Source organism: Mollisia scopiformis, assembly GCF_001500285.1.
Source record: "Mollisia scopiformis unplaced genomic scaffold LY89scaffold_5, whole genome shotgun sequence".
Classification (NCBI taxonomy): domain Eukaryota; kingdom Fungi; phylum Ascomycota; class Leotiomycetes; order Helotiales; family Mollisiaceae; genus Mollisia; species Mollisia scopiformis.
The window spans coordinates 1,650,594-1,676,996 of NW_017263585.1; the positions used below are offsets into that span (position 1 = coordinate 1,650,594).

The 26,403-nt window shown below is 49.3% G+C and overlaps 8 protein-coding genes and 1 non-coding gene across 9 annotated transcripts; 3 read left to right on the plus strand and 6 right to left on the minus strand.

Moving 5' to 3' along the window:
• The first annotated feature begins 105 nt into the window (after nucleotides 1-105).
• LY89DRAFT_639450 (dioxygenase) lies at nucleotides 106-1,562 on the plus strand. The gene is made up of 2 exons (XM_018211623.1): nucleotides 106-722; nucleotides 797-1,562. The coding sequence occupies exons 1-2, from the start codon at nucleotides 421-423 to the stop codon at nucleotides 1,470-1,472; spliced, it is 978 nt and encodes a 325-aa protein (XP_018075815.1). The 5' UTR covers nucleotides 106-420; the 3' UTR covers nucleotides 1,473-1,562.
• A 668-nt stretch (nucleotides 1,563-2,230) lies between these two features.
• Nucleotides 2,231-2,302, minus strand: LY89DRAFT_t17. The gene has a single exon. It is a non-coding gene; the product is annotated as a tRNA-Gln (tRNA).
• A 1,082-nt stretch (nucleotides 2,303-3,384) lies between these two features.
• LY89DRAFT_694908 (uncharacterized protein) lies at nucleotides 3,385-4,826 on the plus strand (the record flags this gene model as incomplete). Its single annotated transcript, XM_018216736.1, has 3 exons — nucleotides 3,385-3,830; nucleotides 3,965-4,245; nucleotides 4,339-4,826. 3 exons carry the CDS (start codon nucleotides 3,385-3,387, stop codon nucleotides 4,824-4,826), a joined length of 1,215 nt encoding a protein of 404 aa, XP_018075816.1.
• A 904-nt stretch (nucleotides 4,827-5,730) lies between these two features.
• Nucleotides 5,731-6,467, minus strand: LY89DRAFT_639458 (uncharacterized protein; the record flags this gene model as incomplete). Its single annotated transcript, XM_018211624.1, has 2 exons — nucleotides 5,731-6,039; nucleotides 6,123-6,467. The coding sequence occupies 2 exons, from the start codon at nucleotides 6,465-6,467 to the stop codon at nucleotides 5,731-5,733; spliced, it is 654 nt and encodes a 217-aa protein (XP_018075817.1).
• A 497-nt stretch (nucleotides 6,468-6,964) lies between these two features.
• Nucleotides 6,965-10,065, minus strand: LY89DRAFT_715632 (uncharacterized protein). The gene is made up of 2 exons (XM_018218221.1): nucleotides 9,569-10,065; nucleotides 6,965-9,511 (listed from the first exon to the last, which is right to left on the minus strand). The coding sequence occupies exons 1-2, from the start codon at nucleotides 9,717-9,719 to the stop codon at nucleotides 7,152-7,154; spliced, it is 2,511 nt and encodes an 836-aa protein (XP_018075818.1). The 5' UTR covers nucleotides 9,720-10,065; the 3' UTR covers nucleotides 6,965-7,151.
• A 212-nt stretch (nucleotides 10,066-10,277) lies between these two features.
• LY89DRAFT_681956 (ferredoxin reductase-like protein) lies at nucleotides 10,278-11,641 on the minus strand. The gene is made up of 3 exons (XM_018214407.1): nucleotides 11,471-11,641; nucleotides 11,295-11,384; nucleotides 10,278-11,240 (listed from the first exon to the last, which is right to left on the minus strand). Exons 1-3 carry the CDS (start codon nucleotides 11,531-11,533, stop codon nucleotides 10,560-10,562), a joined length of 834 nt encoding a protein of 277 aa, XP_018075819.1. The 5' UTR covers nucleotides 11,534-11,641; the 3' UTR covers nucleotides 10,278-10,559.
• Nucleotides 11,642-14,478: 2,837 nt separating this feature from the next.
• LY89DRAFT_435620 (uncharacterized protein) lies at nucleotides 14,479-15,534 on the plus strand. Its single transcript, XM_018207505.1, has 2 exons — nucleotides 14,479-14,873; nucleotides 14,929-15,534. Exons 1-2 carry the CDS (start codon nucleotides 14,814-14,816, stop codon nucleotides 15,412-15,414), a joined length of 546 nt encoding a protein of 181 aa, XP_018075820.1. The 5' UTR covers nucleotides 14,479-14,813; the 3' UTR covers nucleotides 15,415-15,534.
• A 119-nt stretch (nucleotides 15,535-15,653) lies between these two features.
• LY89DRAFT_730243 (uncharacterized protein) lies at nucleotides 15,654-16,151 on the minus strand (the record flags this gene model as incomplete). The annotated part of the gene is made up of 1 exon (XM_018219455.1): nucleotides 15,654-16,151. The coding sequence occupies one exon, from the start codon at nucleotides 16,149-16,151 to the stop codon at nucleotides 15,654-15,656; it is 498 nt and encodes a 165-aa protein (XP_018075821.1).
• Nucleotides 16,152-19,130: 2,979 nt separating this feature from the next.
• On the minus strand, nucleotides 19,131-26,283 carry LY89DRAFT_730244 (uncharacterized protein; the record flags this gene model as incomplete). The annotated part of the gene is made up of 4 exons (XM_018219456.1): nucleotides 19,131-23,671; nucleotides 23,724-25,613; nucleotides 25,714-26,114; nucleotides 26,171-26,283. The coding sequence occupies 4 exons, from the start codon at nucleotides 26,281-26,283 to the stop codon at nucleotides 19,131-19,133; spliced, it is 6,945 nt and encodes a 2,314-aa protein (XP_018075822.1).
• Nucleotides 26,284-26,403: the final 120 nt, after the last annotated feature.

Genomic DNA, 26,403 nt, shown 5'->3' on the forward strand with positions numbered 1-26,403 from the left:
GTCCCGAGCGTTCCCGACATTCTCTACCGATCGTGTTACCGAGCGCGTAAGATTCTAGAAGTAGAAGCCCGTCCGGTTCACTTGCCGTTGGCATCTACCCCGCCAATTCCCCGCATTTGTCGGATCTGCTTTTACCCGCTGATTTCGGCTGTAAGTTTTCCCAACACACTCTACAAGACTGCCGCAAAATTCATCCTTGGGCGCCAGACGTACGATCGGTGGGTGTCACACGCAACCAACCAACCAATTCAGCCTCACGCATTTGCTGCTTACCATTGATATTTAAAAGGGGGATATCCTGCTGTTTTCCCAAAGTCATTTATCCATCTCCCTCCCTCATCGCATTACTCTTACTCTCTGTCTTCGCCCACAGCAGACCCAAACTTCTTCATCCCACTCTCGAGTAAGTCATCAATCATCATGGCGACCAACGGCACAAACGGCACGAACGGCACAAATGGCGCCCACAAGAACAACAACAACAGCAAATACGATCCTCTCTTCACACAGCACGTCATTGATTTGATGAGCCCCGAGACCAAACCCAGACACAGACAAATCCTGAGCTCGCTGATAAGTCATCTCCACGACTTTTGCCGCGACGTCGAACTCACGCAAGATGAATGGGTTATCGGTGTCAATTATGTCAACTCCATCGGCCAGGCCTGGAGAAAGAATCGAAATGAAGCCTGGAGAGTATGCGATGTCCTCGGTGTCGAATCGTGAGTTGCCCTCTGGTCATGTGACCGGCAATCCCCCAAGTCAGTTGATATCAAATGCTGATAAAGTAATACAGTCTGGTTGATGAGATTAACCACAAAATCGCCACGGAAGAAGGCGTTGAGCCTACATCTTCCACCATTCTCGGCCCCTTCTGGTCCCCCGACACCCCATTCCGCGACCTCGGCGCCAGCTGCGTCCTCAACATGCCCGCCGACGGCCAACTAACGCTCTTCCACGGCGTGATCACGGACGCCGAAACCGGCAAAGGGATCTCGGACGCCGTCTTCGACATGTGGCAAGCGAGCACCAACGGCAAATACGACGTCTTCGACCCGGACAACCAAACCAAGAACAACCTCCGCGGCAAATTCCGCACCGACCGCGACGGCAAGTTCTGGTTCTACTGCCTGAAGCCGACCGAGTACGCGATCGACACGTCGGGGCCCTCGGGCGACCTGCTCAAGTTGATGGGCCGACATCCCAATCGGCCCGCGCACATCCATATGATGGTCACGCACCCGGAATACATTGGCGTGACGGCGCAGCTGTATCCGAGGGATGATCCGTGGTTGGAGACGGATACCGTGTGTGCGGTGAAGGAGGACTTGCTTTTGGATTTTAAGCCGGTGGAGAATGATCCGCATGGGGCGACGCTGGATGTCGAGTATGATGTGAGGTTGTTGTCGAAGAAGTATAAGCCGGATTCGACGATGTTGATGGGGAATGCGAATCAGGATCAGTTTAAGTGAGGGTTGTGGGTTTGTGGGAATATTTGGAGTTTGGGGTTTGTGGGTGTATATAGCATGAGATTGCAATGATGATAGTCGAAAAGAATGAACATTCTTGATATCAATTGCCTGAGACACAACGAAGAGGGCAGTCAAAGTGACATGCAGATAGTTGCAGTAATCGAATCGTTGGCCTTTTCCATCTTACGTTTACTATGCGTTAGATCAGAGCCAGAACAGAGAAAAGCGTCGAGTATTCGAGTGGATTTTCGATCTTAGATTTCTTTCACTTTGAAGCTTATGTATGAGTTGACAACAATATCTATTTGTCATGAATACTTAAGATAGTAAAGACCGAGGATGGTCTTTAAGACGCAAATTATTGAAGCAGCACAGCTGTACTAAGAAAGAATCTGAAGACGGGGAGACTGAATCATTACCGATCGAACGGATTGGGGAGAAGAGGTTATAGAATCGAACAAGTGGTTTGTCTTATAGGTATCAATATCTAAATTTCAAGTAATTAAGAAAAAAAAGCATCAATCTGCAAGCCTCGTTAAATTCAATAGTTGCAAAAGCTCTGTTCTATGAGAACTTTGAAGAAAGCCAAGAAAAGAGGATATATAGATAGCTATGACTCGCTCGGCTCTTGCTAAGCGAGCTAAAACCAAAGCCAAAAAAAATAAAATAAAATAAAAAAAGAAGACTTCCAAGACCAGAAGAACCTTAGTTCCACAATCTCCAAAGGATGAAAAACGCCAAAAAATTAAACCTTTAGCAGGTTTTACTGGGAATCGAACCCAGATCCCCGGAATCAAAATCCGATGTGCTAACCATTACACCATAAAACCACATGCTGAACCGAGACGATTCAACCTATGGGTTGTTTTCATTGGATGCTTGCTCGTTCTCTTATTTTGTACTATATAGATGTTTGTGCGGACCCTAGCGAGAATCTAGTTTTTCGAACTATTTTAGAGCGCACTCGTCCAGGTTTTCTGCCGATTTATGGGATAGGGGCTCGCTTCTAAATAGCCCGATCATTATCACGTGTTGTCTCCCCCACCCTTCGCACAACATGGAGATACAGTAATCAGGCTGAATGGACGTCTCCCCCACCATCAGAGCATCACCAATCGCGATCTCTCTCCGCCCAATTCAATTCACTACTGTACTGCTTACTGTACGGCTTCCTTCCTTCCTTCCTCGTATGCAGCTCGTATGTAATTCGAACGAGACACGAATGCAGGGGACCCTCAGAGAGCAAGCACCGACCGGCAATGTCGGTCCAACCCTACGTTCCCTCCCTTCCTCCCTTCCTCCCTTCCTTGCTGAGACGAAAACCTTCATCACTTGCATCACTCACTCACATTGCCTCGGGCCCAAGGGAAATTCTTCCGAGATCTGCGCAGCGCGCACCACGCACCACGCACCACGCACCACGCAAGACGGCAGCCGCACTTCCTACCTACCTACCTACCTACCTACTGTATTCAATTGACTGACTGACTGACTGACACTACTGTATTGATATGGCTCTTTCCCTCTTCTCTGCCTTCCTCCCACTTCTATTCTTGCTCTACCGCCCTCCCCCCTATATCCTGCTTACATCCACATCCTAGGTTTATTTCTTTTCTTTTTTTTCCTTTTTGCTTGAATTGAATAAAAAGCAACAAACGCAGCCTGCCTCCCGCTCCCGCACTCATCATACAATAAAATAGACGTTGCAGAAAATCATGCCTGACCGACATTTTTCCCACTCATCCGATTGTTGTTTGTAGCTACCTAGGCCGCGCTGGCAATGGTCGAGGAGGAGGATACTGGCAGTCATGTAGAGGCTGCCTCCGACGTCGACGTCCTCGTCTCGAATATCACCACCAGCAGACTCTCCTCACTCGACGCACCGCATCCTCAGAGCTCAGCCCGTCACTCGATGGACGAATACTACCACCAAGAAGAAGGAGGCATCGTTTCCGAGCCTCCCGGACCACCACCCAACTACGACGCCCTACTCGAATCTCCCACCCTCCGCCGCCGCTTCAACATCCAACCGCGCGAAGATGAAGGACGGGAGGTCCTCCCGCCGTACTCGTGCGAGATCAGCGTGCAGAGCGTGTTCTTGAGGAAGATGGAGCTGGAAGGCGCGGTGCACAAGGCGAGCGATCGGAATTGGTATAAGGTGCTGGTGACGTTGCAGGGGACGGCATTGTCGTTCCATAAGTATCAGAAGCCGGGTATGTTCTCGTCGTCGTCGGCGAGGGATGCGAGTGGGAGGAAGATTGGGGGGCCGGATTTTCCGTCCGGGGTGAAGCGGGGCTTGTTCTTGAGGAGTTATAATCTTCAGCATGCGGATGTGGGGATTGCTGCTGATTATCTGAAGTAAGTTTATTGCGTTTGGGAATTTCTCCTAGATAGAAAGAGGCCAGATGCATCAGCTGCATTGCCCAAGTCAATGATGGCCCGGCTTTCCTTGAAATATATCTTCAGGAAGAAAAGGTACTAACTTCACACAGGAAACGCTACGTGATCCGTGTCCGAGCAGAAGGAGACCAATTCCTCCTCTCCTGCCACAAAATAGAAACCGTCGTCCTATGGCTCCAATCCCTCTTCGCAGCCATCGACCTCGCCCCGCCACTAGACGATCGAGAAATTCCCCGCGATCTCAGCATACCCCGCCGTACCCGACGTCGCCTCGTAGCAAGAGGAGGCTTCAGTGCAACTCCCGCCAACACAGCTCTAGTTCGAGAACAGGAGGAAATAATATCTACACAATTCCCCCGCCTGGCTGAATCGGGTACACAAGACACTGTCTCGACAGAAATAGAACAAGGCGATATCATCGAAGAGATACCCTCAGGATCAAGCTCCCCCGCAATCTCTCGCCCAGTCTCCCCACCGTCCTCCTCTTCAACACCATCCCTCACGCCCAGCCGCACAAATTCAAGTCCAACACCGACCTCTTCCTCCGCGACCCCTATCTCCATCTCATCCCCCATCTCCTCGTCCCCTCCAACTCCAACACCAACAGCCAGAACATCCCTCCTCCACCGCGCCCGCCACGCCATCCAATTCCCCACCTCCACATCCTCACACTCCTCCAGCACGCACCAACCGCCCAACCCAAACCTAACCAGCGACGGCAAGTGGCGGCCCCAGCACCAGTGGACGCACTTCTACGACATGATGTACGCGAAGCGCTGCATGGCCGTGCTGACGCAGCGGAGTCCGCGGAAGAGTAATTTGGTCATTATGAAGGGGAAGCGATGGATGGTGGATTGGGCGACGGGGAAGTTGGAGAGATGCGAGCCGCCGGATTATGGGGAGGCAACTGTTGGGAGGGAGGGGGTGGGGATGAGGGATGTGAGGGTTGGTTGAGAGAGAGAGGGAGAGAGTATGTGTGTGTGTGTGTGAGAAAGAGAGAGAGAGAGAGAGTAGATTGGATGGGGGAGTTTTTCATGGGAAAATAAATGAATATTTTGCGTGCATGCATGGCGTGGCGTGGTGCTGGGTTGGAATGGGTTGGATGGTTTGTGTCTGTACTTTAGCATGGAATAGATGATTTGGATTTCTCATATTGATCTCTCTTCGTGTTGATTTCAGTGCATAGGGAAGTAGTAGGAGTTGACAAGGCTTGAAGGCTTGAAGTCATGAACGAAAGCTCTTACACTATGGTATCTGCATTGAATTTGATGCTCTGCAAAAAGTATTGACATTCCTATCCTGCAGCAGCGCTTTCTCATCCTTTGTCCAAGAATTCTCCGTCCATGTCCGACCCGAGCTTCTCATCTATCTAGAAGCCTTGGATTCTACATACTGAATCATCTCCTTGTATAGACTTTGGTGCATGGGCGAGTGATAAGCGTTGAGAAAGATTGGTGTGATGAATTTGATTGCTATAGTGTCTGCATTGGATCTAATGGCTTGGATGAGAATAATGGCATTATTGTTCTCTAGTACTGTGGCACTTTCGTCTACTGTGGCCAGGAAACGTTCGTTCGTGTCTGCCTCGAGCTGTCTGCTCGTTGCCAACTTCCACAGTCTGATTGACTGATATCTGAACATTTCGACTAGAACAGACGCCATCAACGCCAACCCATCAAGCCGTTCCCAGTCCCATTCCTTGATATGTCGTCTTGCAAACATCAATCCTTTCCTAACCATGACCCAGAACTCCGAATCGAATGCTCCTCTTTCCCATTATCGTTATCATCACATCGTCCCATCCTTAACAACCCATCGATCTCAGCTCTCCAAACACCCCACCATCCCTTCCTCCCCTTCACCTCTCCCACCCACTCAAAACCTCACTCGCCGTCCTCCCCTCCCCACTCAACCCCCCAACCCTCTCTCCAAGCCTAACTCCCGCCATCTCAACATCCCCCACCCCGCCCTCAACTTTTTTCAGCAGCTCCTCAATCTCCTCCCTCTGCGCCCGGATCTCCGCCCCTAACATCGCGTTCTGGCTCTGCACCGTCTGCAGCCTCGCATTCAACTGTCCGTTCTGCGCCCTATGCAACGGCAGCGTGTGGCTCTCCATCAACGGTTTCGGTGGTAGTGTATGTGGTCTATCTCTCTTATCAGCCCATCCCTTCCATCCCTTCCTCTCCCCTCTTGCCTAGAAAAAAATACTCACGGAATCTCCACATCCCCCTTCTGCTGCTGCCCATCAACCCCATCAACCCCCGCAGCCCTCCTCTTCCTCGCTTCGGTAATAACATCCTCCAACCCGTTCACCCGTTCCACAACCCTCCTCTCCTCCATTATCCTCTCGAAATCCTCAACGGCAAACCCGCGCAGCCGCTCCAGCATGCCCGCGTGCATGCCGCGCAGAGCAGCCTCGGCGCGCGCGCTGACGGTTGGGAAGCAGGCGGAGAAGGAGGTGTAGGTTGTTGATTTCAATGTGCTGTCGAGGGCGGAGAGGTAGAGGGTTGTGAAGGCTGTTGCGCGGGGGCCGGGGGTTGATTGTTGGGGCAAGGGGGGAGGGGGGGAGGGTGATGGGGGCGTTGCGGATGGCATTTTTGGTGATTGGAGATTGGTAATCGTTTGTAAGGAGAAGGTGAGCGTCGGGATGAAAAAGGTTGTGGTGCTGTGGAAGTTGTGGTGTTGTGGTGGTTAATGGAGAAGAAGTTTGTTTACGCGATAAGATTTTGGGCGAGAGCGCGCTTTCGGGTCGGTAATTGTGGGGGGGGGCTGCATTTGGCGAGTTGGCGTCGTTGACTTGGAATTTTGTTTCCACGAGAGGATGGTGCTCTATACCGATACATACATATAACTTATCCATGTTTTTCATTGAACTGGAATGTATGTTAATCGTTCGAAGTAGCTGTTAGGATTAATCGCCAGCTGGTAATATTAGGTGCTGGTGGTAAAGAATAGATTGGCAGCAGACTTTACTTGGGATGCAGTTCTTCTTCGAAGCCTTCATTTAACCTTACCACAGAACGAAAGATATCAGATCTTACGTTCCACCAAAAAGGGTTCAAATCACAGACGCGAAGGGCGGGATGAAGGGTATGAACATGATCTCATTACAATCTCAACAATAGGTATCTATCCATCATGATCTCATCGTATATCTGCAACGCAACACACCGCAAACACGAGAACCATAAATGTCTGTCCTCCAATACCAACGAATTATGCGACATGCATCCTACTATTTTTACAACCCCGTAACGCCACGCCCGCTTCAAATCCCCATCAAGTGAAATCCACCGTCCCCGTCGTCCCACCCGGATGATTCCTCGCATTCCTCTCTAACCGCCTCCTCCGTCTCCTCTCAGCAGCAGCCTCAGCCCCATCCCCTTGACTGACATCAGGACTCATCGCTGACCAAGTAGCGTGGCTCTCTGGACTCTCGACACTGGGTGCTCCGACTCCGCCACTAGCTGATGGTTCGCCTGGTCTACCGCTGTAGTACGCACTATCTTTCGGTCTTCGTCCAGCTGCAAACGCAGGATTGGGAGGACTTAAAGGAGCCATGACTGGTGGCGGAGGAGGTGGCGGGACAGAAGATTCTGCTCTCCGCTCAGCATCTCTTTCATCTCGTCGATATCTTCTCCTCGAAGCGGCGGTGTCCGTCCCGCTTAGACTCGACAGCGAATCTGCTCGTCTCCTATGGCGTTCTGATCGTCTGGCTTCTCGTTCAGCGGCAGCTTCTTGCTCAGTCAGTCGTCGTAGTGTGACGTGTCGGTCTTTATCATCGTGGACTTTGACTTTAACGCTCACGGGCGGACTGGCTACGTTCGAGCCTTCGTGTCTAGATTGACTTCTTTGTCTTCGTCGCTCTTCTTCCGCAGCTAGAGTAGCTGCTGCACCAGCTGCGGCTGCCATGGCTGCTTCACCCTCTCTTCTTCGACGCTCGGAATGTCTTCTATGAGGATGGCCACCAGCTGACATGTACGACTCGCTTCCTGATTCTTGATGTAGGATTCCTTGTGGATCAGGTGGAATTGGAGGCATGGAAACAGGCTCCATGACATGTTGCGTGATATCATGTCTCGACTGAGATTGACTGATTGCTGCTCCTGCGGCTGCACCAGCTGCTACTGGAGCTGCGAAAGATGGTGGGACAGGTGGGATTGCTCCAGGTCGGATATCGTGTGGATTATCTATCACGGATGAGAGATCTGAAGACTGTGTTCGTGATCCTCGTCTTCCGTGTCGTCCTGCAGGGAATCCATCGCCTGTCAAGCGCTGTGGAGTTTGTCCTCTGCGCGCACGTCTCTCTTCCTCGATACGGTCTTGTTCGAGTCGTGCTAGACGATCTGCTTCTTTCTTGTTTCGTCTGTCACTCAATTTCTTTCCGATCCAGGCTCCACCCAATGCACCTAGAAGTCCATTTCGTACACCATGTGATGACTGCGGGCGTCTTGATGGGGAGATCGTAGAATCGTAGTCGTAGTAGCTATCCGAATCATAAGAATCTCGTCGAGCTCCTTGACGAACTGGTCTTGGCGTCACAGGCCGCGCTTCAGCTGCGCTGATAGCTGCTGCTGCCATAACAGGATCTCCTGGTCCGGGTAAAATAGGACGGTTCGTACGGCCTTCTTCCATACGATGAACCTCAACACTCTCTGTATCATCGCTATATCGTCGTCTGTCGTCTCGCCTGTCATCTCTACGGTCATTTCGTCGAGATGGTGTATCTGGTGCAACGGAAGAATATGCATCTTCGTCTCTTCTTCGCTTTCTTCCATCGTACCAACTCTTCGCTAGACCCGCGACACCGAGTACTGCTGCTCCCTTGAGCACTTTGTCCATTACTCCACCACCACGATCATCTCTTCGTCGCGAATCGTATTTCTCTTCTTCAACATAGCTTCCACTTCCTCGTCGGCTTCCTCTCCGACTAGGTATTACCTCCACTCGACTTCTGCTCCTACTCCGATCCCTTCTCCTCCCACTCAAAAGAGCCGCTGCTCCAGCACCCGCAGCCAAGGGACCAAGCAACCCACCAAATCTACTCGGCTTCCTATCCTCGATAACCGTCCCACCATGACTACTCGCTCTCCCAAGCCCCGTATCAATAGGAATCTGAGCCCTATAACTCAAGATAAAAAACCACACCAACAAAAAGAACATCCACAGCGCATAAAGAATAAACGTCCACTTCGGACTCCCATAAAGCGTCAATCCCAGCGGCACCTGCGCAAACCCAAGCAAAGCCGTAGCTCTCCCCAACCACTGATGCAACACAAGCTTGACCGGCAATCTCCTCCTCCCACGCCCCCTCTCTCGCCTATGTATCCACCACCCCGTAATCGCCTGCCAGAGCACCAACACATATATGGCCAGCCCAATCCCATGATGCGGATTCGTGAGGCTCCGCTCTGGACCAACGGCAAACCACCCAAGTGTAAATACCACAGTGGTGAGCGCCACAGTCAGGATCTGGAGGTAGATATGCATGCGCAGCGCCCAGAAGGGCGAGCGGCCATAGAACGCAGCTATGAGGATCGCAGCGGGGACGATGACGAGGAAGGTTATGACTGCGATGACGCCGTGGCCTTTGATTAGTTGGTGGTATTGCGGGAGACCTGCGAATCTATTTCCCATTCCTGTTATCTCTTGTTAGTTTCCTCCTTTGGCTATTGGGGGAACGGTTGGAGGAATACCATTATATCTCATCGTCTCGAAATTCAGCCCTTGGAGATTCGGTAGGAGGAAGTCATTCCGTGTAGCGTCCCAGGTACCGTCACCTACGTACATGGTGTTGGACGAGTATGTGCTGCTCCCAGCGGGCGACAGATCATCTTGAGGCGCCATGTCGTTGTTGATGACGGCGATGCGCCGCCGAGGTTGTTGCAGACCTCAGGTCGTAGATTCTCTCGTCCGTATCGATAAGTTCCGTGGAATGCGGATAGATAAATAGGACAGGTGAAGATTTCAGCCCTTCGTTGTTCGAGGAATGGAAGAAAAGTTCACCGTTTGTTCGTTATCGGCAGCTTGTTGACACTCTTATCGCTGTGCTGTTCGCCAGGCGATGTAGAGGGTATGCCCCCACTCGAAAAAGAATGTTGTGCGATGCAAGAAAGAATGAAGCTTTTGATGATGCTGCTGCTGACGATAATACAACTTGGGATATGGACAAGAGCTAAGCTGCTGCTCGGTGTGCACTGGAGTGGTGGTCGTATGCTTATGCAAGGATGTATCCGCCCTGCTGGCGGGGTGATATGCCCACTGGGAAAATCCGGGTTACCGGGCAACCACGCCGAGGGATTTCTACAAGGGATGTGTGAGGGTTGTTTGCAGTGGGGTCGAGAACTTCGAGAGCCTCGTAATATTGAGAGCTGAAGAAGAAGGCAAATGGTATGAAGATTTTGACCACTTTAGATTTATCTTTGTTATCTTCATTCAAAGTCCTATGATTTTGCAGGTTGGTTTTAGTGCGGGTCCTTCAACTCGGGCATCAATGAACAAAAACAGCACATTCTCTCAGCAACCTTAAATCAAGATACCTTCATCCTATAGAGTATGCAGCCTTTCGGATGTTTACACCAGACTCGACTCAATCTCACGCCGTGTCTGAATCACAACATGAAAATCGAGGCTGTGTAGCGCCAACTCGGGACGCCTCGTCCAGTTGCCTCATTTCAACCCCTCGTATCACCACCACTTCTCAAACAAAACATTCTCCTCCAGCATCCCCTCTGCTTTCTTCGCCTTCTCGACAAATTCATCCGTCATGGTTGGCACGCCACAGATATAGCAAACCGTGTCTTTCCTCTCTTCCACTGGTCCTAAAGCCTCAAGTAGGTCTTGATCCGTAACCCTCCTTCTTCGAGTCGTGATTGTTTGCCCTTGAATCTCAACGTCTCCGTTACTCGACCTTCCTCCCGTAAAGAAAATCCTTAAATCCCCCTCCTTCCCCAACATATTAAACGTCTCCACCAACCTCCTCAGAAAAAGCACCTCCTCAACCCTTCCCCCCTCCCTCACAGAATACAAAAACCTCACCTCAACCCCCTCCCCCGGTCCTCTCTCCGCAATGCAACTCACCATACTCATCAAAGGATTAACACCCACTCCGCCCGCCACAAACACCACCCTCTTCAACCCCACCACTCCCCTCGGCGGCGGCCAGACGAAACTCCCTCCTACCCTGACCTGCAACTCTGCGTTCAGGATGCTGGGTACAGCTTGCCACAGCCAGGCAGCGGGAGGGTTTTCCGGTGATTTTTGGACGGCGAGTTCGAGGTAGGGGAGAGAGGGAGGGGAGGTGATGGTGAAGCCTCCTGCTTTGGGGATGGAGGGGCAGTAGACGTCTAGCCATTGGCCGGGGAGGAACTTGGTTGTTGTTAGTGGGACTCTATATGGGAATGGTAAGGGAGGGAGAGGTACTTTGATGGGAGGGTTGGTGGGTGTAAGGCGGAAGAGGCGGATGGTGGGGTTTATGGGGTCTATGTGGGTGAGGCGGACGGTGTAGAGGGACTGGAGGTAATTAGTTAGGGTTTTGTAAATGATTAGGAGGTCGACGAAGCGAGGATAGGGGAAAAGGGGAAAGGGGAGAGACAGACGTTGTCACGTGGCTCTTCGGCGGTTCGTTCAAGGTGGGATAATGAAGCATTCGTGGTTGCCATTCTTGGATAGAAAAGCTTGAGAGGCGAGAGGTAGGGTGTCCTGACAATTGCTCTTGATAGAGGTATCATCAGTTAGAGTGATGTTTGGTAATGATTGTCGAGGAAGGGTTGATGATTGATGGAAGTGACCCGGAGCCGAGAAGGTTTGATTTAAGCGAGACTGGTAGGGACAATCTCCTGACTACCTAACCAGAATAGAAAGAGGTTTCAATGGAAGTGAAAAAAAACATCGGTTAGTATTGCTATATCAATCCATTTGATATTCTAGACTTTCACAGATCCCGTTTTAGAGACTTCACACACAGGGGTAATCGTCCAAATCACGTGAGGCCTTGTCATGCTTACCTAGGTAGGTATCGATCAAATGCCCCTGAATCGTGAATTAGAGGTTAGAATAGATGGTACTGTCGCGTACCATATATCGAGAAACAGGTAATTCTATGACGTTTCTCTTGCAACGTCATAAATTTTCGGATTTTCCGGGTTTCTGTGTTGGAGAGGAGATCTAATCCGACGATCAAGGTCATAGAAGAATGAATTCTGCAGTCAGGTACGGCTTCACCTTGGCCATTATGTTAGAGGTAAGAAGGGGCTTCCTTGGAAAAGATGATAGAAACCGTGAGAATGTCAAACAGCAGGCAAGTGGGCTGATCAATTCTGGCATTGATGCAATGTCCCTTTTGTACGATCTCCCAACTCTATCGGCACTATAAACATGGCACGTAAAAGCCCTGTCCAATCCTGATGTACAATGTCCACAAGATTATGTCCCATGATTCATATGTTCCTTCCCAAACGCCGTTATCGTATACAGTACAATTTATCCTCCGTCCACCGCACCACCACCCGAAAACCAGTTGCCGTGGACATAGTTGAAGGAGATTCGAACGCCGTAGAACAGTCAAGGAGAGTTGGTGGATTAGTCCGTCGTTAGGAGAGTCGACGAGGCGAATATGGACATGGAATAGATGAGGACTTGAAAGTGTCGTATGATGTTCGGAGTATCGTTACCAGTAGGCGAATGAAGAATCATCAAGTGAAAGAGTCCGAATGGTTATAATGCACAAAGATAGTGTCGACCTTTGTCCAACTTCAAAGCAATCAGATCATTGAGGATCGTCTCGACTCTCTTTCCCAAATCAATCTTCCTGGCCATCCTTTGATAACTTCAATAAGCAATCGACCGAGACTCCTTCGACATTCCTATCCTGATCAAACATGCCAGACCGATGAGAAACACGGTAAGCGCCAAGAGACCCAAGATCAGAGGCAGACTGAAAGCGTCGGTAAGAGCGTTGCGAGCAACGATGACAGCAGAATCGCGGACAACTAGGATGGCAGCCATTTCGAAGGATATAAAACGAGAGTAATGGACAACGAGTGTAGTCTCAAAAGTAGAACAAGATGGCGAGGTCGAGAAAGGTACGCAGAGAGATGGCTTAAGTGAAAATGAAAAGGGTAGGGGCGAACCTCAGTGCCTATATAACCTACCCGCCAAGCACGAGCAGGTGAAGTGGCGCGCGATTGGTCTCCACACTGAGAATGTCCCAGGGGAAATGAACTACACGAACGCCTTCCGCGACGCCTGCAGAGCAGAGAGTCTGAAACCTGATTGCTGTCCTCCCTATCAACTTGACTGGAAGGGGCAGGAAAAGGATCAATTGAGCCAGTTCCAATGAACACGCTTGGTCCAATGAAGATGTAACGGTCAGCCTACCCGGTATCACTGATGGCCGCTCTTACCTTGCAGCGAACACGCAGGGGGTGCTGTACAGTCTCTGTTTTTTTATTTTGGTGACCGTACGCCATGGCCAATGAAGGGTTGCTGGGAGCGAGGCGATCATCATCGATCAGAGACAACGGGGTCAACGGGGGCAGCAAAGGGAACGGAATGCATGTTGCTATTAAAAACCGAGTTCGATTGGGGAGATATCCGAATGAGGGTTAGGGGGTCAAGCGTTTTGGACAGTGGAGCTCCAGTCCCGCGCAGACCAGTGAGAAGGAGCGCAGTACGAGGTGGAGTGGTCCAAGCTCACAATGGCGTGTTCTGATTAGTCCTGAATGGCAGTGTATCCCAACCCGAAAATCTCGCTTCTGTCAACATCCAACATCAACTTGATAAGGGGGAATAATCTATCCGCGCGATTTACCACACGATGCGAGTGCGATGTTCATCAACTCTAACTCCGAACAGCGAGGTTATATCCCACTCTCCCACTTTCCATGGAGTCTCTTTGATTTTCGAGATCCCCCATTACGGTGATACAGTGTCAAGTACCGGTCTAGCAAATATCGACCAGGTTAACATGGGATTTTGAAGAAGCTTACTGAGGAATACGAGGCAGCTCCAATGGCAGAAAACAGTCGAGGTGTGGTTGCACAGCGACTTTAGGCAGCAACTTCTGCACCCTGGTAACCTGCTGCTTCAACCGCCGACAAAGACGGTGGCAATCAAGGTGTTTCAATATCTCCCAGCGAATGATCTCGAAGGTCCGCTTTATGCACCTCATCGAGGCTTATTGACAAACGGTCTCGAACCATGCATACCAAACAAAGGAATTGAGAGCGTGCCGATCCGGAGATTCGAATGGGCTGTGCAATCAATAATTGAGACCTGCCCATGATGAAAGCTTTTCTTTTATCTTCCTCGAATTGCTATCTTTGAAATGTTTTGAAACCTTCTTCCCCTGAATACTTTGGAATCTTTCCCAGGTGATGTAAGTATGCAGATTCAAGTTTGTCTTGCGTTCGCTGGGCTATGCGATCGATTCCAGCTTTTACCCCATCTATCTGCCAACCAAGTTTTTACTTGTCCAGTGTTATGGAAATCTGGTTACTTAGCCAGAGCCCTATTACGGAAGAGATCTGCTGGTAGACTGCGTGAACTATTTGGCGGGACTCGGACTATCGGCTCTATGTTGATCTCTTGATTCGGGACCACGAGGTGGTCTTTCGCGCCTAGAGCGCAGCCCACAACAAAGGAAAAAGTACACAAGCATAGGCCCAACACTTAGAGCTACAGTTCATTGAAAGTCGACTGGAACAACCGCAGCATCAAATCCAATCTGTCCATGTCTCGGCATGTGGATATTCTCAAGTCTGCTCCTTGTCTTTCTAAAGATGGGTGGTCATGAAAGGTTTCAGAGCACTTGCAAAGGCAGGAACATCTACTGTGTTCCAGTGCAATTTCTTTCAGTCTGATGATACTTAAGGACAAATGTAGACCACTTGCTGCTTCTTCCCTTTTATTTGCATCAAAAGCTTCCAAACTCATGCCATCATGTCGCAGAATCGAAACCAACCTCCATCGCATGATGGCTATCCGCAGTCTTCAAACAAGGTAAAGTTCTTCTTCCATGCTTCCCTTCTCGACTCTTTAACTGACGGAGGAGCAGATCATAGAGAAGATGAACAAGTTCGTTGCTGATCACTGTCAACTCTACACAAGACCCCCGCCTCTTCCTGGATTCAGTTGGGCCTCAATCGACAAGTTGGAAGCCTCTTTGCTAGTCTCGGTCGTTGCCACCACTACTAGACTACACCAAATAATTCAAGCCTCAGCAGATAGCGAACCACAATTCCTAGCGACGACCAACGAATGCATGAAACGCTATGTGGAGATTATGATACCGGCTGGGATATGCTGTAGTGCTTTGAACAACATGAGAGATGGGAAATTCCGAGGCAACCTTGCCGTGATTGAAGCAGTGCTTACAGCATTTCACTATGTTAAAGAGAAACATAATCCTATCCTCCCAGACTTCAAAGGAAGTCTGGAGGAGAGTCGTAACTGGATACTGGCCTGCAGGATGTACGTTGAGAACGCCGTCATGACGATGAAGCACGCTGCACTGGCACTGAAGAGCACTGGCTCCATATGAGAGGCATGCGGCTGCCATCTTCTCGGCCATCATAGCCAGAGGTTGGCTTCCAACGATCCAACTTTCTGGCAAATGAATCAGTGTTTCGGACAAAATGATTCGATTTTGATCAACCTATTCCCAATCCTGGCTTCCGGAGCGGCGGTATCATCCCCATCACGACCTATCGTCCCACGATCAAAGCAATTACGCTGTAGGCCAAACCCAGAAAACGCCATGCTCACCTGCTGCGTTGGACATCACCACCTTCCTGGACCCGGACTCTGCATCGGCATCGACACAGACACACTACTCCTCCTTTGCAACTGCATACTAGGGGTAGCAGACACACTGCTCCTTCTGGCCAGTTGCTGACTCGGCCTAGGTCTGAATGGCTCATCATCGAAATCGTCCAGATCCTTCAACCGTTTTCCTCCTCGTGTGTACCAACAACTCAGTGGCAGAAGCACGAATGCAAAGAATGCACCTTCTTTAACCTTGTTTACTGGTGTCACCCTCATAGGATCATTTCGTTCGAGCTTTGCGATTTTCTGCCGCTCCAATTTCGATGGCGAGCTTGAGGTGCTCGAATGTGAGGTGGATGTAGATGCCTCTGATCTAGGTGCGGCTGTCGAGTCACTTGTCTTCAATATCGACCGGGGAGTCGTTGGTGATGGTAGAACCGGAGTGGATGGATAAGTAGGTGGCTGCAATCCTCTCGGTCTTGGAACAAGTGGTCTTACTGGCTCATCCTCCATGGCTCTGTGGCTTCCCTCTGTTCCAGTTGATTTTTGAATGGATGGTTCGTGATCCTCCTTGGCTTCTCTCTTGGTTCCGGATCAAGAGGCAGCTAAATGGGCTTTGACGTGTCTTAACGTGAGCACGTTGGGACGGTCTGCCATCTCTTATAAGCACTCACCCCTTTCATCCCTTCAAAATTATACTTTCGGGGTCCACGAATAAGTTTGTACGACGACCAGGAATCGCAAGTTGCGATGGTGGGAAACGCGCAAGGATGACCCCGCGATACTTTTCTTCCTTCAGCGCAAATTTCAAACGAACTATTTCCATCAAAGCCTCCTTTCTAAACGGCGCTCCGCCCTCTTCTGTTACAGGCCCTTCTTTGACGTCATGGTTTCAATTTATCGTGCAGATCCGGGGTCCAAGTACTCCACTGCCTGTCAATGCGTGTCAAACGGTCGTTGACTATTTCGATTCGCGAAGTGGAGTGACTTTCGCAAAGAATGGGGAGTGGATCTGGGTGCTGCAGATATTCTCACACACCGCTTGCTATATCACAGGGAGTGGGATGTTAAAGGATATATGTCGGCTGTGTTCTCTCTGTTTTCATATGCCCACTGAGTTGTGTATGCGACTTGGTGGATTGCAGGTTGCGACTCGTTCACGACTGCTATGAGAGTCGTTCTTCCAGTTCCGAGCTGAGGCTGAGAATTCGTACAAGATTAGCCGTTATGATGAGGATGGGTTCATGATTCTCTCGCAGCATAAAGGCTGCAGTATTCTTTCAAGGTTAATATCTCGCACTCTGCACTTTCTTGCTTCCATCTGCTCGATCGAAAGTCTAAAGAAATGAAGTTTTAAGAGTGGAATCCTACTCTCATTGCTAGGTCACAAGAGGAATCTAATACCCTTCTGATAACACTGTGTTGTCAACAAAAACTCCACGAAAGATCCACCACAGCTATATCCACAACTCCTATACCTCCAGCTATATCTCTGCAGCACTCTACGGTGATACCCAACCTCCCACTCTCCCCCAGCCTCACGATCTGTATCCAAAGTCGGCAAACGCGGGTTTCCAAAACCAACTTTACATCCAACTCAAGTGGCGAAGCAAAGAAACTCAACTATACCATCTTCCGGCTCGATATAGTTCTCAAACCCGAATCGTAAAATGCCGATCTGTAAAGCAAGGAAGAATTGTCCGAAATGACCGATTCATGCAACGTGGTTCGTTGGCGAGGAGGGAAAAAGGGACATCCTTGATGAGGCTCTTGGCGGTCATCACGTGGTGAGGGTGATGCGACGATTGAGAGAGGGAGGGGGAGGGGTGAGGATTGCGTCTCGGCATGATGGGAAATGGGAGATAATCTGGTAGTTAGGTTATGGAATGATTATTTGCTCCAGATATTGCCATGTTCGGGTTCACTAGCTTGCGCTGGTTCGCTTAGAACATGACTGTTTTGGAGCCCTCATGGCATTAGACCATAGCTTACTCCCATTCTCCCCCTTCCCAAAATCACGTCCCAGTTCCTCAGCACTGAGAGAATAGCTTGTGCACAATTATCAGCCACTAAGCGCCACTCCCATCAACAAAGACCATAACAATTAGGTCATTACTTACCACAGCAAGCTGAGGCAACGCAGATCCATAATGCGTAGACATCATAACAAACTCCTGCCATCACCTTGCTTGATATCTCACATTTGCGGCTTCCACAGCAGTTGGCACCGCTATTGGCGAATCTGTATACACTGTCCACGAATATCTGGATGGCCGAGGAGTTTAGACACATCTTCGTCGATGACCAGCTCCTGAGTACGATCCCAAAGAGTCAACTCCTAGGATCAAGGAAAAAGGCAGAATTCGACATACTCAATCTCATCCCCCACCAACCATTAAAGACCTCAGCAACCAACAGGGGCCACGACGAAGCAAACGCCCAGTATATCAACTTTACCTCCCAATCCCTCAATGTATCTACCAGACGTGGAGGCCCTTTGGAGGTATGGAGCGGCGCTATGTGAAGCAGTACCCCGGCGGATGGGACCATCATGCCTTCTAGTAGGAAATGAATGTGCGCGGAAACTCCTAGACGGGGGTATTTTGTCAGAGGGCCGATGCAGCCGACGAAGATCCCGGATGCAATCATGGAGGAGCGGGAACGCATGAGAGTTAGTGGGAGAGAGTGGGAGGTGGCCATGGTGTGAGGAGACTGCGTCGTCAGGTTGGATTGATGGAGGGAGTCTGGGTTTTGGAGAGTGAGTTTTAGAACTGGATAAGGTAGGTCAGTCGAAGGAGGACAAGTAGATATATTGGAAAACAGATCTGGCGACCGCTTCAACCCCTTTCGGGAATTGGAGTAATCAACTAGTTTCGTACCGAGTAACACCTAAGTAGTTTGCTGCTCGTAGTATTTATGTACAGTGCTAATACATTCACAGAATAAATTGTTCAGATGCGTGAAGTGATGATTCCCGCTGACTGCGCGGTTTGCGGGAATTGCGCAAATTGCGCAAGACGCGCAAAGTGCGCCAAAGCCGCAGAGTTAAAGCACTCAACTTTCTTCTGAAACGCCGTACTTGAGATCATTCCAATTTTCATCACTTACGACATTTATACAGTCATATTAGATGGCCTTCACCGTTGTCAGAAAGATAGAGTCTTGAAGGCTAGTATTTTCAGCCTATGATGATCGGGGACGAGATTTGTGGTTACAAGGATTCTCAGTCGGAGAAAACAACAGCGTCCTAAAAGGATACCACCTGTTTGTGGAAATCAAGCAGGATCATGTCAGAATGACCACATATGATATCTGGGTATTATTGATGTTTTTATGCTCTGTCTGCCATGTTCAGGCACAACTTCGCAGTGCCATATATCAACAAACTCACCGCCGCAGACTCCTTCCCAAATCTTGTATATAAATGGCCTCATCTATACAGGATCAACGCCTATCTACGCCACATGTGTATGCGTAAAAATCCCACTCCTATTACTCCATCTGCATATAATGTCCAAACTTCTCCTTCAACAACGCCAACCGGACCGGCTTCGCAAGATAATCATTCATCCCGGATGCAAGACACTTTTCCATATCTCCCTGAACAGCAGACGCCGTTAAAGCAATAACTAATATACTTCTCACAGCATCCATGCTATCTTGACGTAGAAGTTTCGTAGCTTCGTATCCGTCTAAGACGGGCATTTGAACATCCATCAAAATCATGTGGTACGGACGACCAGCTTCAGCCTTTTTGCGAATACCTTCCACGGCTTCCTGACCATTGTTGTACGCATCGACTTCTTGGAACTTAAGCTTCTTCAGAAACTGTAAGGCAATCTTCTGATTGATAAGATTGTCTTCCGCGATGCATACCCGGAGATCAGATTGAGAGAAGTGCGAGAGGTCGGCAAAGTCTGTGGTGATTGTTGGTATCCGTATCGAAGCGGGGCGTTTGCCCACCTCGATAGGAGAATCTCCTACGGAAGCTTCAGGTATTGCTTTTCGCAAGGTGATCGAAAACGAAACAGTCGTTCCAACGTTCTCGGTACTGTCGAGCCTGATCGTGCCACCCATAGACTCCACAAGAGATTTGCATATACTGAGACCAAGACCACTTCCTCCATATTTTCGAGATGTACTCGCATCAGCCTGGCTGAAGGGAATGAAAAGCCGTTTGAGCTGCTGTGGAGAGATTCCAATCCCAGTATCCTGGATCCAGAAAGTTAGACACGTTGCCGACTCGGTCTCCCATTCTGATTTGGCACCAACAATGATGCTACCCTTCTCTGTAAACTTCAAGCTATTGCCGACCAGGTTCCCGAGAATCTGATGGAGTCGGACTGGGTCACCATAAACCAACGATTGCGGTAGATCAAGTTCCTGCACAACACGAACATTTTTTGACTTATTTTTGCTCACAGCTGGGATTGAGCGAACAAGTTCCCGGACCATTTCTTCGACATAAAAACTTGTTAGATGGAGTTGCATTTGATGAGCCTCGATCTTAGAAAAGTCCAAGATGTCATTGATCAAGCTGAGCAGCAGATTTGCTGAGACTCTGATCGATTCTGCCATTTCAGCTTGTTGTTCTTGTAAGTGACCGTCAAGCAAAAGAAGTTCAGAATTGCCAATGACTCCGTTAAGAGGGGTCCGAAGCTCGTGCGAGATATTAGCAAGGAATGTTGTCTTTGCCTTCGCAGCCTCTTCAGCTTCAGCTCTGGCGATATTTGCATTATTCTTGGCTTCGATGGCCTCTGACAGTGCTTTCTTCTGGACTTCGACCATGGACTTGTTGATTGCAGACACCCGCTCAACCTCTTTAAGCGTCAATGAATTCGAGTAGCTGATTGCAATTTGGTTAACCAGCAATTGTAGAACTTCGAGGTTGCGATTCGTCAGAGAATTCGGAGCACCTTCCAAGTATAGAACTCCAAGTAGAGGTTTGTCCTCATCTCCATGTGAGATGGGTATGGCAACCACCGACTTACTTCCGTTATTCCGCGCGACCCATGTCTGGCTGACGTTGCTGAATCGCGGGTCTTGTAGCAAATCTGGGAGGAAGACAGTTTCTCGAAAGCGAGAACAGTAGTTCACAACACTCTCTGGAATCTCGGACTTCGCAAGTGGAAGAGGGGGGTTGTGAGCTTCGGCACCTTCTTCGGGGTGACCGCTTGCAGCAATTCCCCAGCCGGTCGTTGCGTCTTCAATTGCAATTGCTGCCAGCGAAGCAACACCTTTGCAGTTTTGTAAGATAATCTCACACATTATCTTGAGGAGTTGATCCACCTGAAGAACGCTTGAGATGACCTGAGAGCTCTCCAGAATCGATGTTAGATCTAACATGTGCAGATTCTCGCCAGCGTCAACAAGGACTGCTGCTCCTTCTTGCCACATGCCGATTCTGTCCTCCCCTTTCTCGATCATGGATTCTGGCACCGGTGAGTCCTCATGTCCAAAACCATCGACGTCGGTTGGCATGATCCCCAGATTACCATAATGTTCTGTTTGAACACTGACGTCCACGTTCCAATGGTTAGATCTTGTCTCTTCGAAAATGCGCTGATTGTCTTCTTCAATATGATCAGCAACTCCAGTCGCTCCTAGTCGTCTGTACAGCTTGATCGATTCGCCGAATGCCATCTTTGCAAGCCTTTTGGATCCAACTCGTACAAGATGGCCACCTAGAAGGCTATTCGCGAGCGCTTCTTCGAAGCAGAAATTATACGTTGAGGCATGGTCTATGGCCTCCTCGTACAACCGGAGCGTAGCCGTATGGTCATCTTCCATCTCCGCTATCTGAGCTGCAAGCATTTTCGACCAAGCCAGGTAGTTCACATCCGTGACTGCTTGCCACTGTTCTATTCGTTTCTTGAAGTACTTCATGAGCATAGCAAGACCTCCGATCTCCTCCTGGAGCCCAGCTTCAAGAGTTCGGCCACTAATATCCGAAGATAGCTCATGTGACTGACTGCGATATGCTGGATCGAGTTGTTCTTCAACCCGGGTCCACACAGAGCCTGCCAATGACAGGGCATGAAAGAACATGAGAAAGCGAGTATTTCGCGCTGACCATATTGCATTGATCTTCTTCAAGCATGAGTTTCCTAATGCGACAGCGTTCGAGAAATGACCGTACAAGAACAACGGAGCGATTTCGATGCTCTCGTACAGCATAAGCGGCCGGTCAGAATTCTTGACTGTATTCTTCAACCAAGACTTGTACTTGGGTGAGCTATGTTGATCATCACTCATCACTCCGACTGACGGATCGTTTGTCTGGGTTTTGCCTTGCAAGGCACGGCACACCTGGCGTATGCTAATGATCATTGTGCCGCCTGGCGTGTCTGTTTGCCAGTTCGAAATGTCTTGGCAGGCATATGTACAGAACAATTCCAGGTCAGTCAGATTGTCAGAGGCAAAGAATCTTAGGCTGCCAACAAGCCCAAAATTCAAAATCGTTGCTATCCGGTCCCCTGCTTGAATTGCAAACTCGAGAGCTCCTTCCAACTGGGCTATTAGCACATGAAGTGGGCTCTGGATATGTCCTATGAAAGCTGGATAAAGGGTGCCGCCTCTGCCTATCGTGTAAGGATCTTTACCCCGTTCCATCAAAGCAAGTGCTATGTTTCCGCAATCATCGCCGAAATTGATCATATTGTGCCTCGAGACAGCGATGAGAGAGAGTTGAAGAAACCCCATACCAGCCTGGGGATAGTTACCCGAGAACAAGTAGGTATTTATCATAATCAGGGTCATTTGATAGAAAGTCAAGGTATCAGACCAGAACGCAGCACTCGTTGCTTCGACAAGCACAGCACCAATAGCAGGCAAGTTCGTCTCCTCCTCTGTACTCATTGGTCTTTTCATCAGAGAGGAGATATCCGCAGCCTGGATCTCCTCGCATAGACGCTTGAATTCAGCATCGCACTTTGGGAATGATGGATCATTATCAACAATGACGTCCAAGGTTACAAGGCAATTCTTCAGAGCCTCGAAAGCACGGGTCGAATCTCCTTCTTGAGCGAAAGCACGAGATTCAAGTACCCAGGCAGGGGCTTTGTCCACGGCCGTCCGAGCATTCGTAGATACTTCCAATAATAAGCGCCTGGCTTCTTCGTATTGTCCACTATACAAATAACACTCGGCTGCTGCAGTGTGAACTTGCAATGTCTCCTCGTATGAGACGTCCTCAGCATCGTCATTCCACATATCATCCTGCAATAGCAGAATGCAACTGGCATAAGCCTTGACGGAAGCGGATCTAATGCCACTTTCACAAGCCATACGCGCGTGGTTCAAAAGCAATCTTCGAAAAGGTCGCCGATCCGGAATGGAAGTTTTGATGGTGGTAGTAGATTCACAAATAGAAAATGCCGCAATGTCCCGGTAATTGTCATCATCAGCGTAGTGTTTGAGAAGCGTTCGCGCTAGGATGAAATGCATCAGACTCCTGTCTTCAGTCTGAAGTGAGGCAGCTGCTTCGGCATATCTGTCATGCGCAAATCGGAAAACGTCTTCATCTGAGGTTGGTACAATGATATGGGCTTCTATCGCAGCTTGGAGGCCTCTCACTGAATCTTGTTCCGAGTAATGAAGTTTGCCTGGGGTGAAGTCACCATTCAACAGAAACTGAATCAGCTGGAAGTTGAACGATGCACCTAGCATCGAAGCCCACGCAAGAATCAACTTTGCAACAGCAGGTAGTTCTTTGATGAGATTCATGACAAGACCTTCACGGCGAGCATCATTTAGCCTGGCCGCAGTAAAGTTCTCGAAGAGCTTGTCGAGGTCGAAAAGCCAGCAATTATTTCGAAAGTCGAACCAAATGCATTTCTTCCGATAACATGCACTAAGCATCTCTTTGACGTAGAATGGATTACCGGAAGTTTTCGAGCAGATGATGGTGCCCAAGGCGAAGACTTCGAGTTTCGTACGACGGAGTGTATTGGCAACATATTCTACTGTTTGGTCTTCAGTAAGAGGTTTCAGGATGATTTGCGTGGTATCGATGTCCCTTGACATTTGGTGATCTAGCTTTCGTAAGCGTGGTCCAGAATGAATGAGTTTACAGAAAATACGCACCTTGATTATGGGATGGATCCAAAACTTTGCGGATCCTTTCAGGTAAGCTTTCCTTAGATCTGTAGGCGAGGATCATGACCATTTGAATTTTCGATGAAACCATTTGAGCAATCAATTCTAAAGACTCCTCATCTGCGAGGTGGATATCGTCAAGACACAGGCAAACGAATTTATGGCGGGTGAAGATGCGCAGGATATCCAGCAGCGTGGTTGGCAAAGCTATGGATTGCGTAGAAGAGCCAGCACGCAGGAAATTATGCGCACTTTGAGCACCAAGTGTCTTGCCATATAGACTGCCTCGCGAGCTTGTACTCCCAGGTGATGAATCACGTCTCCTTGACGCAACGTCCAGACTTTTGTTGAAACCCTTCGAGATTTTTGGCGAGTCGATTGACATTCGGTGTGATGAGCTAGGGTCGAGCAAGAACTCTGGGAGACCTAGCAATTTATGAAGGATATTCCAGACGGGCCCAACTCGTCTTTTGAGGCTTAGGTGGAAGACTGGATCAGTGTCACTTTCTGAAAACACTTGCTGAAAGAGACTTGATAACAGGCTGAGGATCGAGTCCAATGGTTTGCTTTCCGTTTGATTATGGTCGAATTTCGAGCTAGCAAAGCAGCCTCGCTGTCGTGCGTCGACTTGTACAGATTGAATGAGGCGACTCTTTCCAAGCCCAGCAGCTCCTTCCACTGTGACAACCGCACATTGCCCTGTTGTAAGCATGCGCACGTTATTGCGGTCCGCAAACAGACTGCTCATACCATCTGAGCCGGCTAAAGAACCTTCAAAGTCGCCATTCACACTTTCACCAAAGCCAGGAGACCCTAGTTGCCGTATTCTCAACTGGGCAGGTTTGAGCCCAACGTCTGGACTTGTTGCTGATAGTTCTGTCGAATCATGGTGCGAATGTGCTGGGGATCTCTGTTTAGCCGTGTTGGCTTTGTATGCCTTTTGGTCCCCAGGCAACGTATCGAATAAAGAGTGTGAATTTGTTCTACTACCAGTCGAACTTCCGTTGTCATCGTCAAGGATGGCATCACCCGCCGTGAAGCTTTTCTCCGCGCTGGTGGAGTTGTCCTCGGATAATCGACCTAATTGGGTTTGTTTGTCTTGCCTTTGACTAGTTTGGTGCAATCTAAATGCGTGATCGATAGCGCGGACGAGAGTATCATGCTCGTCTTTCCTACCGACCATAGCTTGAGGTAAAATGAAAGACGGAGAGACGTCTCTTGTAGCGATTTCCCAACCAAGGAGCTTCGAAGAATCTCCGATACTCAGCAATCGTCGAACTTCCACAAGATCATGTCGTAGCCCGCTCATGGAGTGGTAGCGGTCCCAGACTGGTTTTGCTGTAGCCTTTTGAATGATACGCCCAATAACCTCGGGAATATCTAATCGAATATTGGAGACCAATGGAAGACGTTGTCCCAAGACGGCTTGGATAATGTCCATCGCAGTCTCGCCTTCAAAAGCTGGTTTCTGTAAAAGTACTGTCCAGAACAGAACCCCAAGTGAAAATATATCTGTCCGACTATCTGGCTCGAAGGGCATTCGTCCTGTCTGCTCTGGGCTCATGAAGGACAGCTTCGTCATTGCTCCAAGTTCCTTGGACATCGTTGACCAGCCATTGCTCGTTAGACCTTGCTCGAATGTGCGAAGTCTCCCAGGCCCAATGTTAATCAACATAACTTTGCCTGTTTCCTTGTTCATATGAAATGCATCGCCTCTGATTTCCCCGTGGACAATCTGCTGCCCGTGAAGAACTTCGATGCACTCAGCGGCGCCAATCGCAAAGTCGAGAAACGTTCGTAAAGATACAGATTCTGGTTCAAATATCTCATTGCGGCGCCCTTGGACGGTGTCTCCACGCAAGTGTAGGTGGTACCATGCTGGTGATATATACGTTAGCACTTTAACTGGTAGAATACAATTGCAAGTTCTGAAATTTCCATATGACAAAATAGGAATACAGTATGGAAATAAGGTTACCTGGACCGTAATCGATGATTTTAGACAAGTAATTCGTTCCAAGAGCTTCGAATATGCAGACCACCACAGGTTTTATCTCGTCATCCCCGGCTTGAGCGGACCATCGCATTCTCTCCAGAGGACGAGCAACATGATGCCCTTTAGGATCCGCAGTTGCGATCAACGACTTGCAGATATGGTATGCTCTCTCGTCGCGCAGAACATGGAAAGATATGCGCGCGACGACTGGTATATCTTTCCCGTCACTACTCAAGTCCTTGTTTGTATCCTCGCTGTCTTGTTTCCTTCTGCTAGGACGTTTCCAAATGTAGTGTGGCCGTACGGATTCGGAGGTGGGGGAAGTTGGGAGTGAGGTACTGGGGCTGCTATTGTTGCCTCTATGCTTTGTTCCGAAGACATGCCTAATTAATTGTCAGCGTACTAGTGATACCTTATTCGACTTTCCAAAGCAACCCACCATATGTCGTAGGAGGTATGGAACGGCTGTCTAAAGTCATCCCAAGTGTATCCAGCGAGTTGTCGAAGTCTCTTGAGAAGGTCTGCTGGAGGATCTTGGCGCACGCTATCCATGACGGCGGGACGATCGCTCAGGCGGCCGGGCAGGATCTATAGCGAGTGAGCCTCACTACAGTGGATCACCGCACCTCTATCCCCGCACAGTTGTTCCGTCGTCGAAATACAGCGGCATAC

Coding starts and splice junctions, on each gene's coding strand:
- LY89DRAFT_681956 (XM_018214407.1), bottom strand. CDS start 11,533: ATGGCAACCACGAATGCTTCATTATCCCACCTTGAACGAACCGCCGAA. Junction 11,385..11,470: donor CCGAAGAGCCACGTGACAAC/GTCTGTCTCTCC, acceptor AATTACCTCCAG/TCCCTCTACACCGTCCGCCT. Junction 11,241..11,294: donor CCACCAACCCTCCCATCAAA/GTACCTCTCCCT, acceptor ACAACAACCAAG/TTCCTCCCCGGCCAATGGCT.
- LY89DRAFT_715632 (XM_018218221.1), bottom strand. CDS start 9,719: ATGGCGCCTCAAGATGATCTGTCGCCCGCTGGGAGCAGCACATACTCG. Junction 9,512..9,568: donor CGAGACGATGAGATATAATG/GTATTCCTCCAA, acceptor AAGAGATAACAG/GAATGGGAAATAGATTCGCA.
- LY89DRAFT_639450 (XM_018211623.1), top strand. CDS start 421: ATGGCGACCAACGGCACAAACGGCACGAACGGCACAAATGGCGCCCAC. Junction 723..796: donor GATGTCCTCGGTGTCGAATC/GTGAGTTGCCCT, acceptor AAAGTAATACAG/TCTGGTTGATGAGATTAACC.
- LY89DRAFT_435620 (XM_018207505.1), top strand. CDS start 14,814: ATGTCGCAGAATCGAAACCAACCTCCATCGCATGATGGCTATCCGCAG. Junction 14,874..14,928: donor ATCCGCAGTCTTCAAACAAG/GTAAAGTTCTTC, acceptor ACGGAGGAGCAG/ATCATAGAGAAGATGAACAA.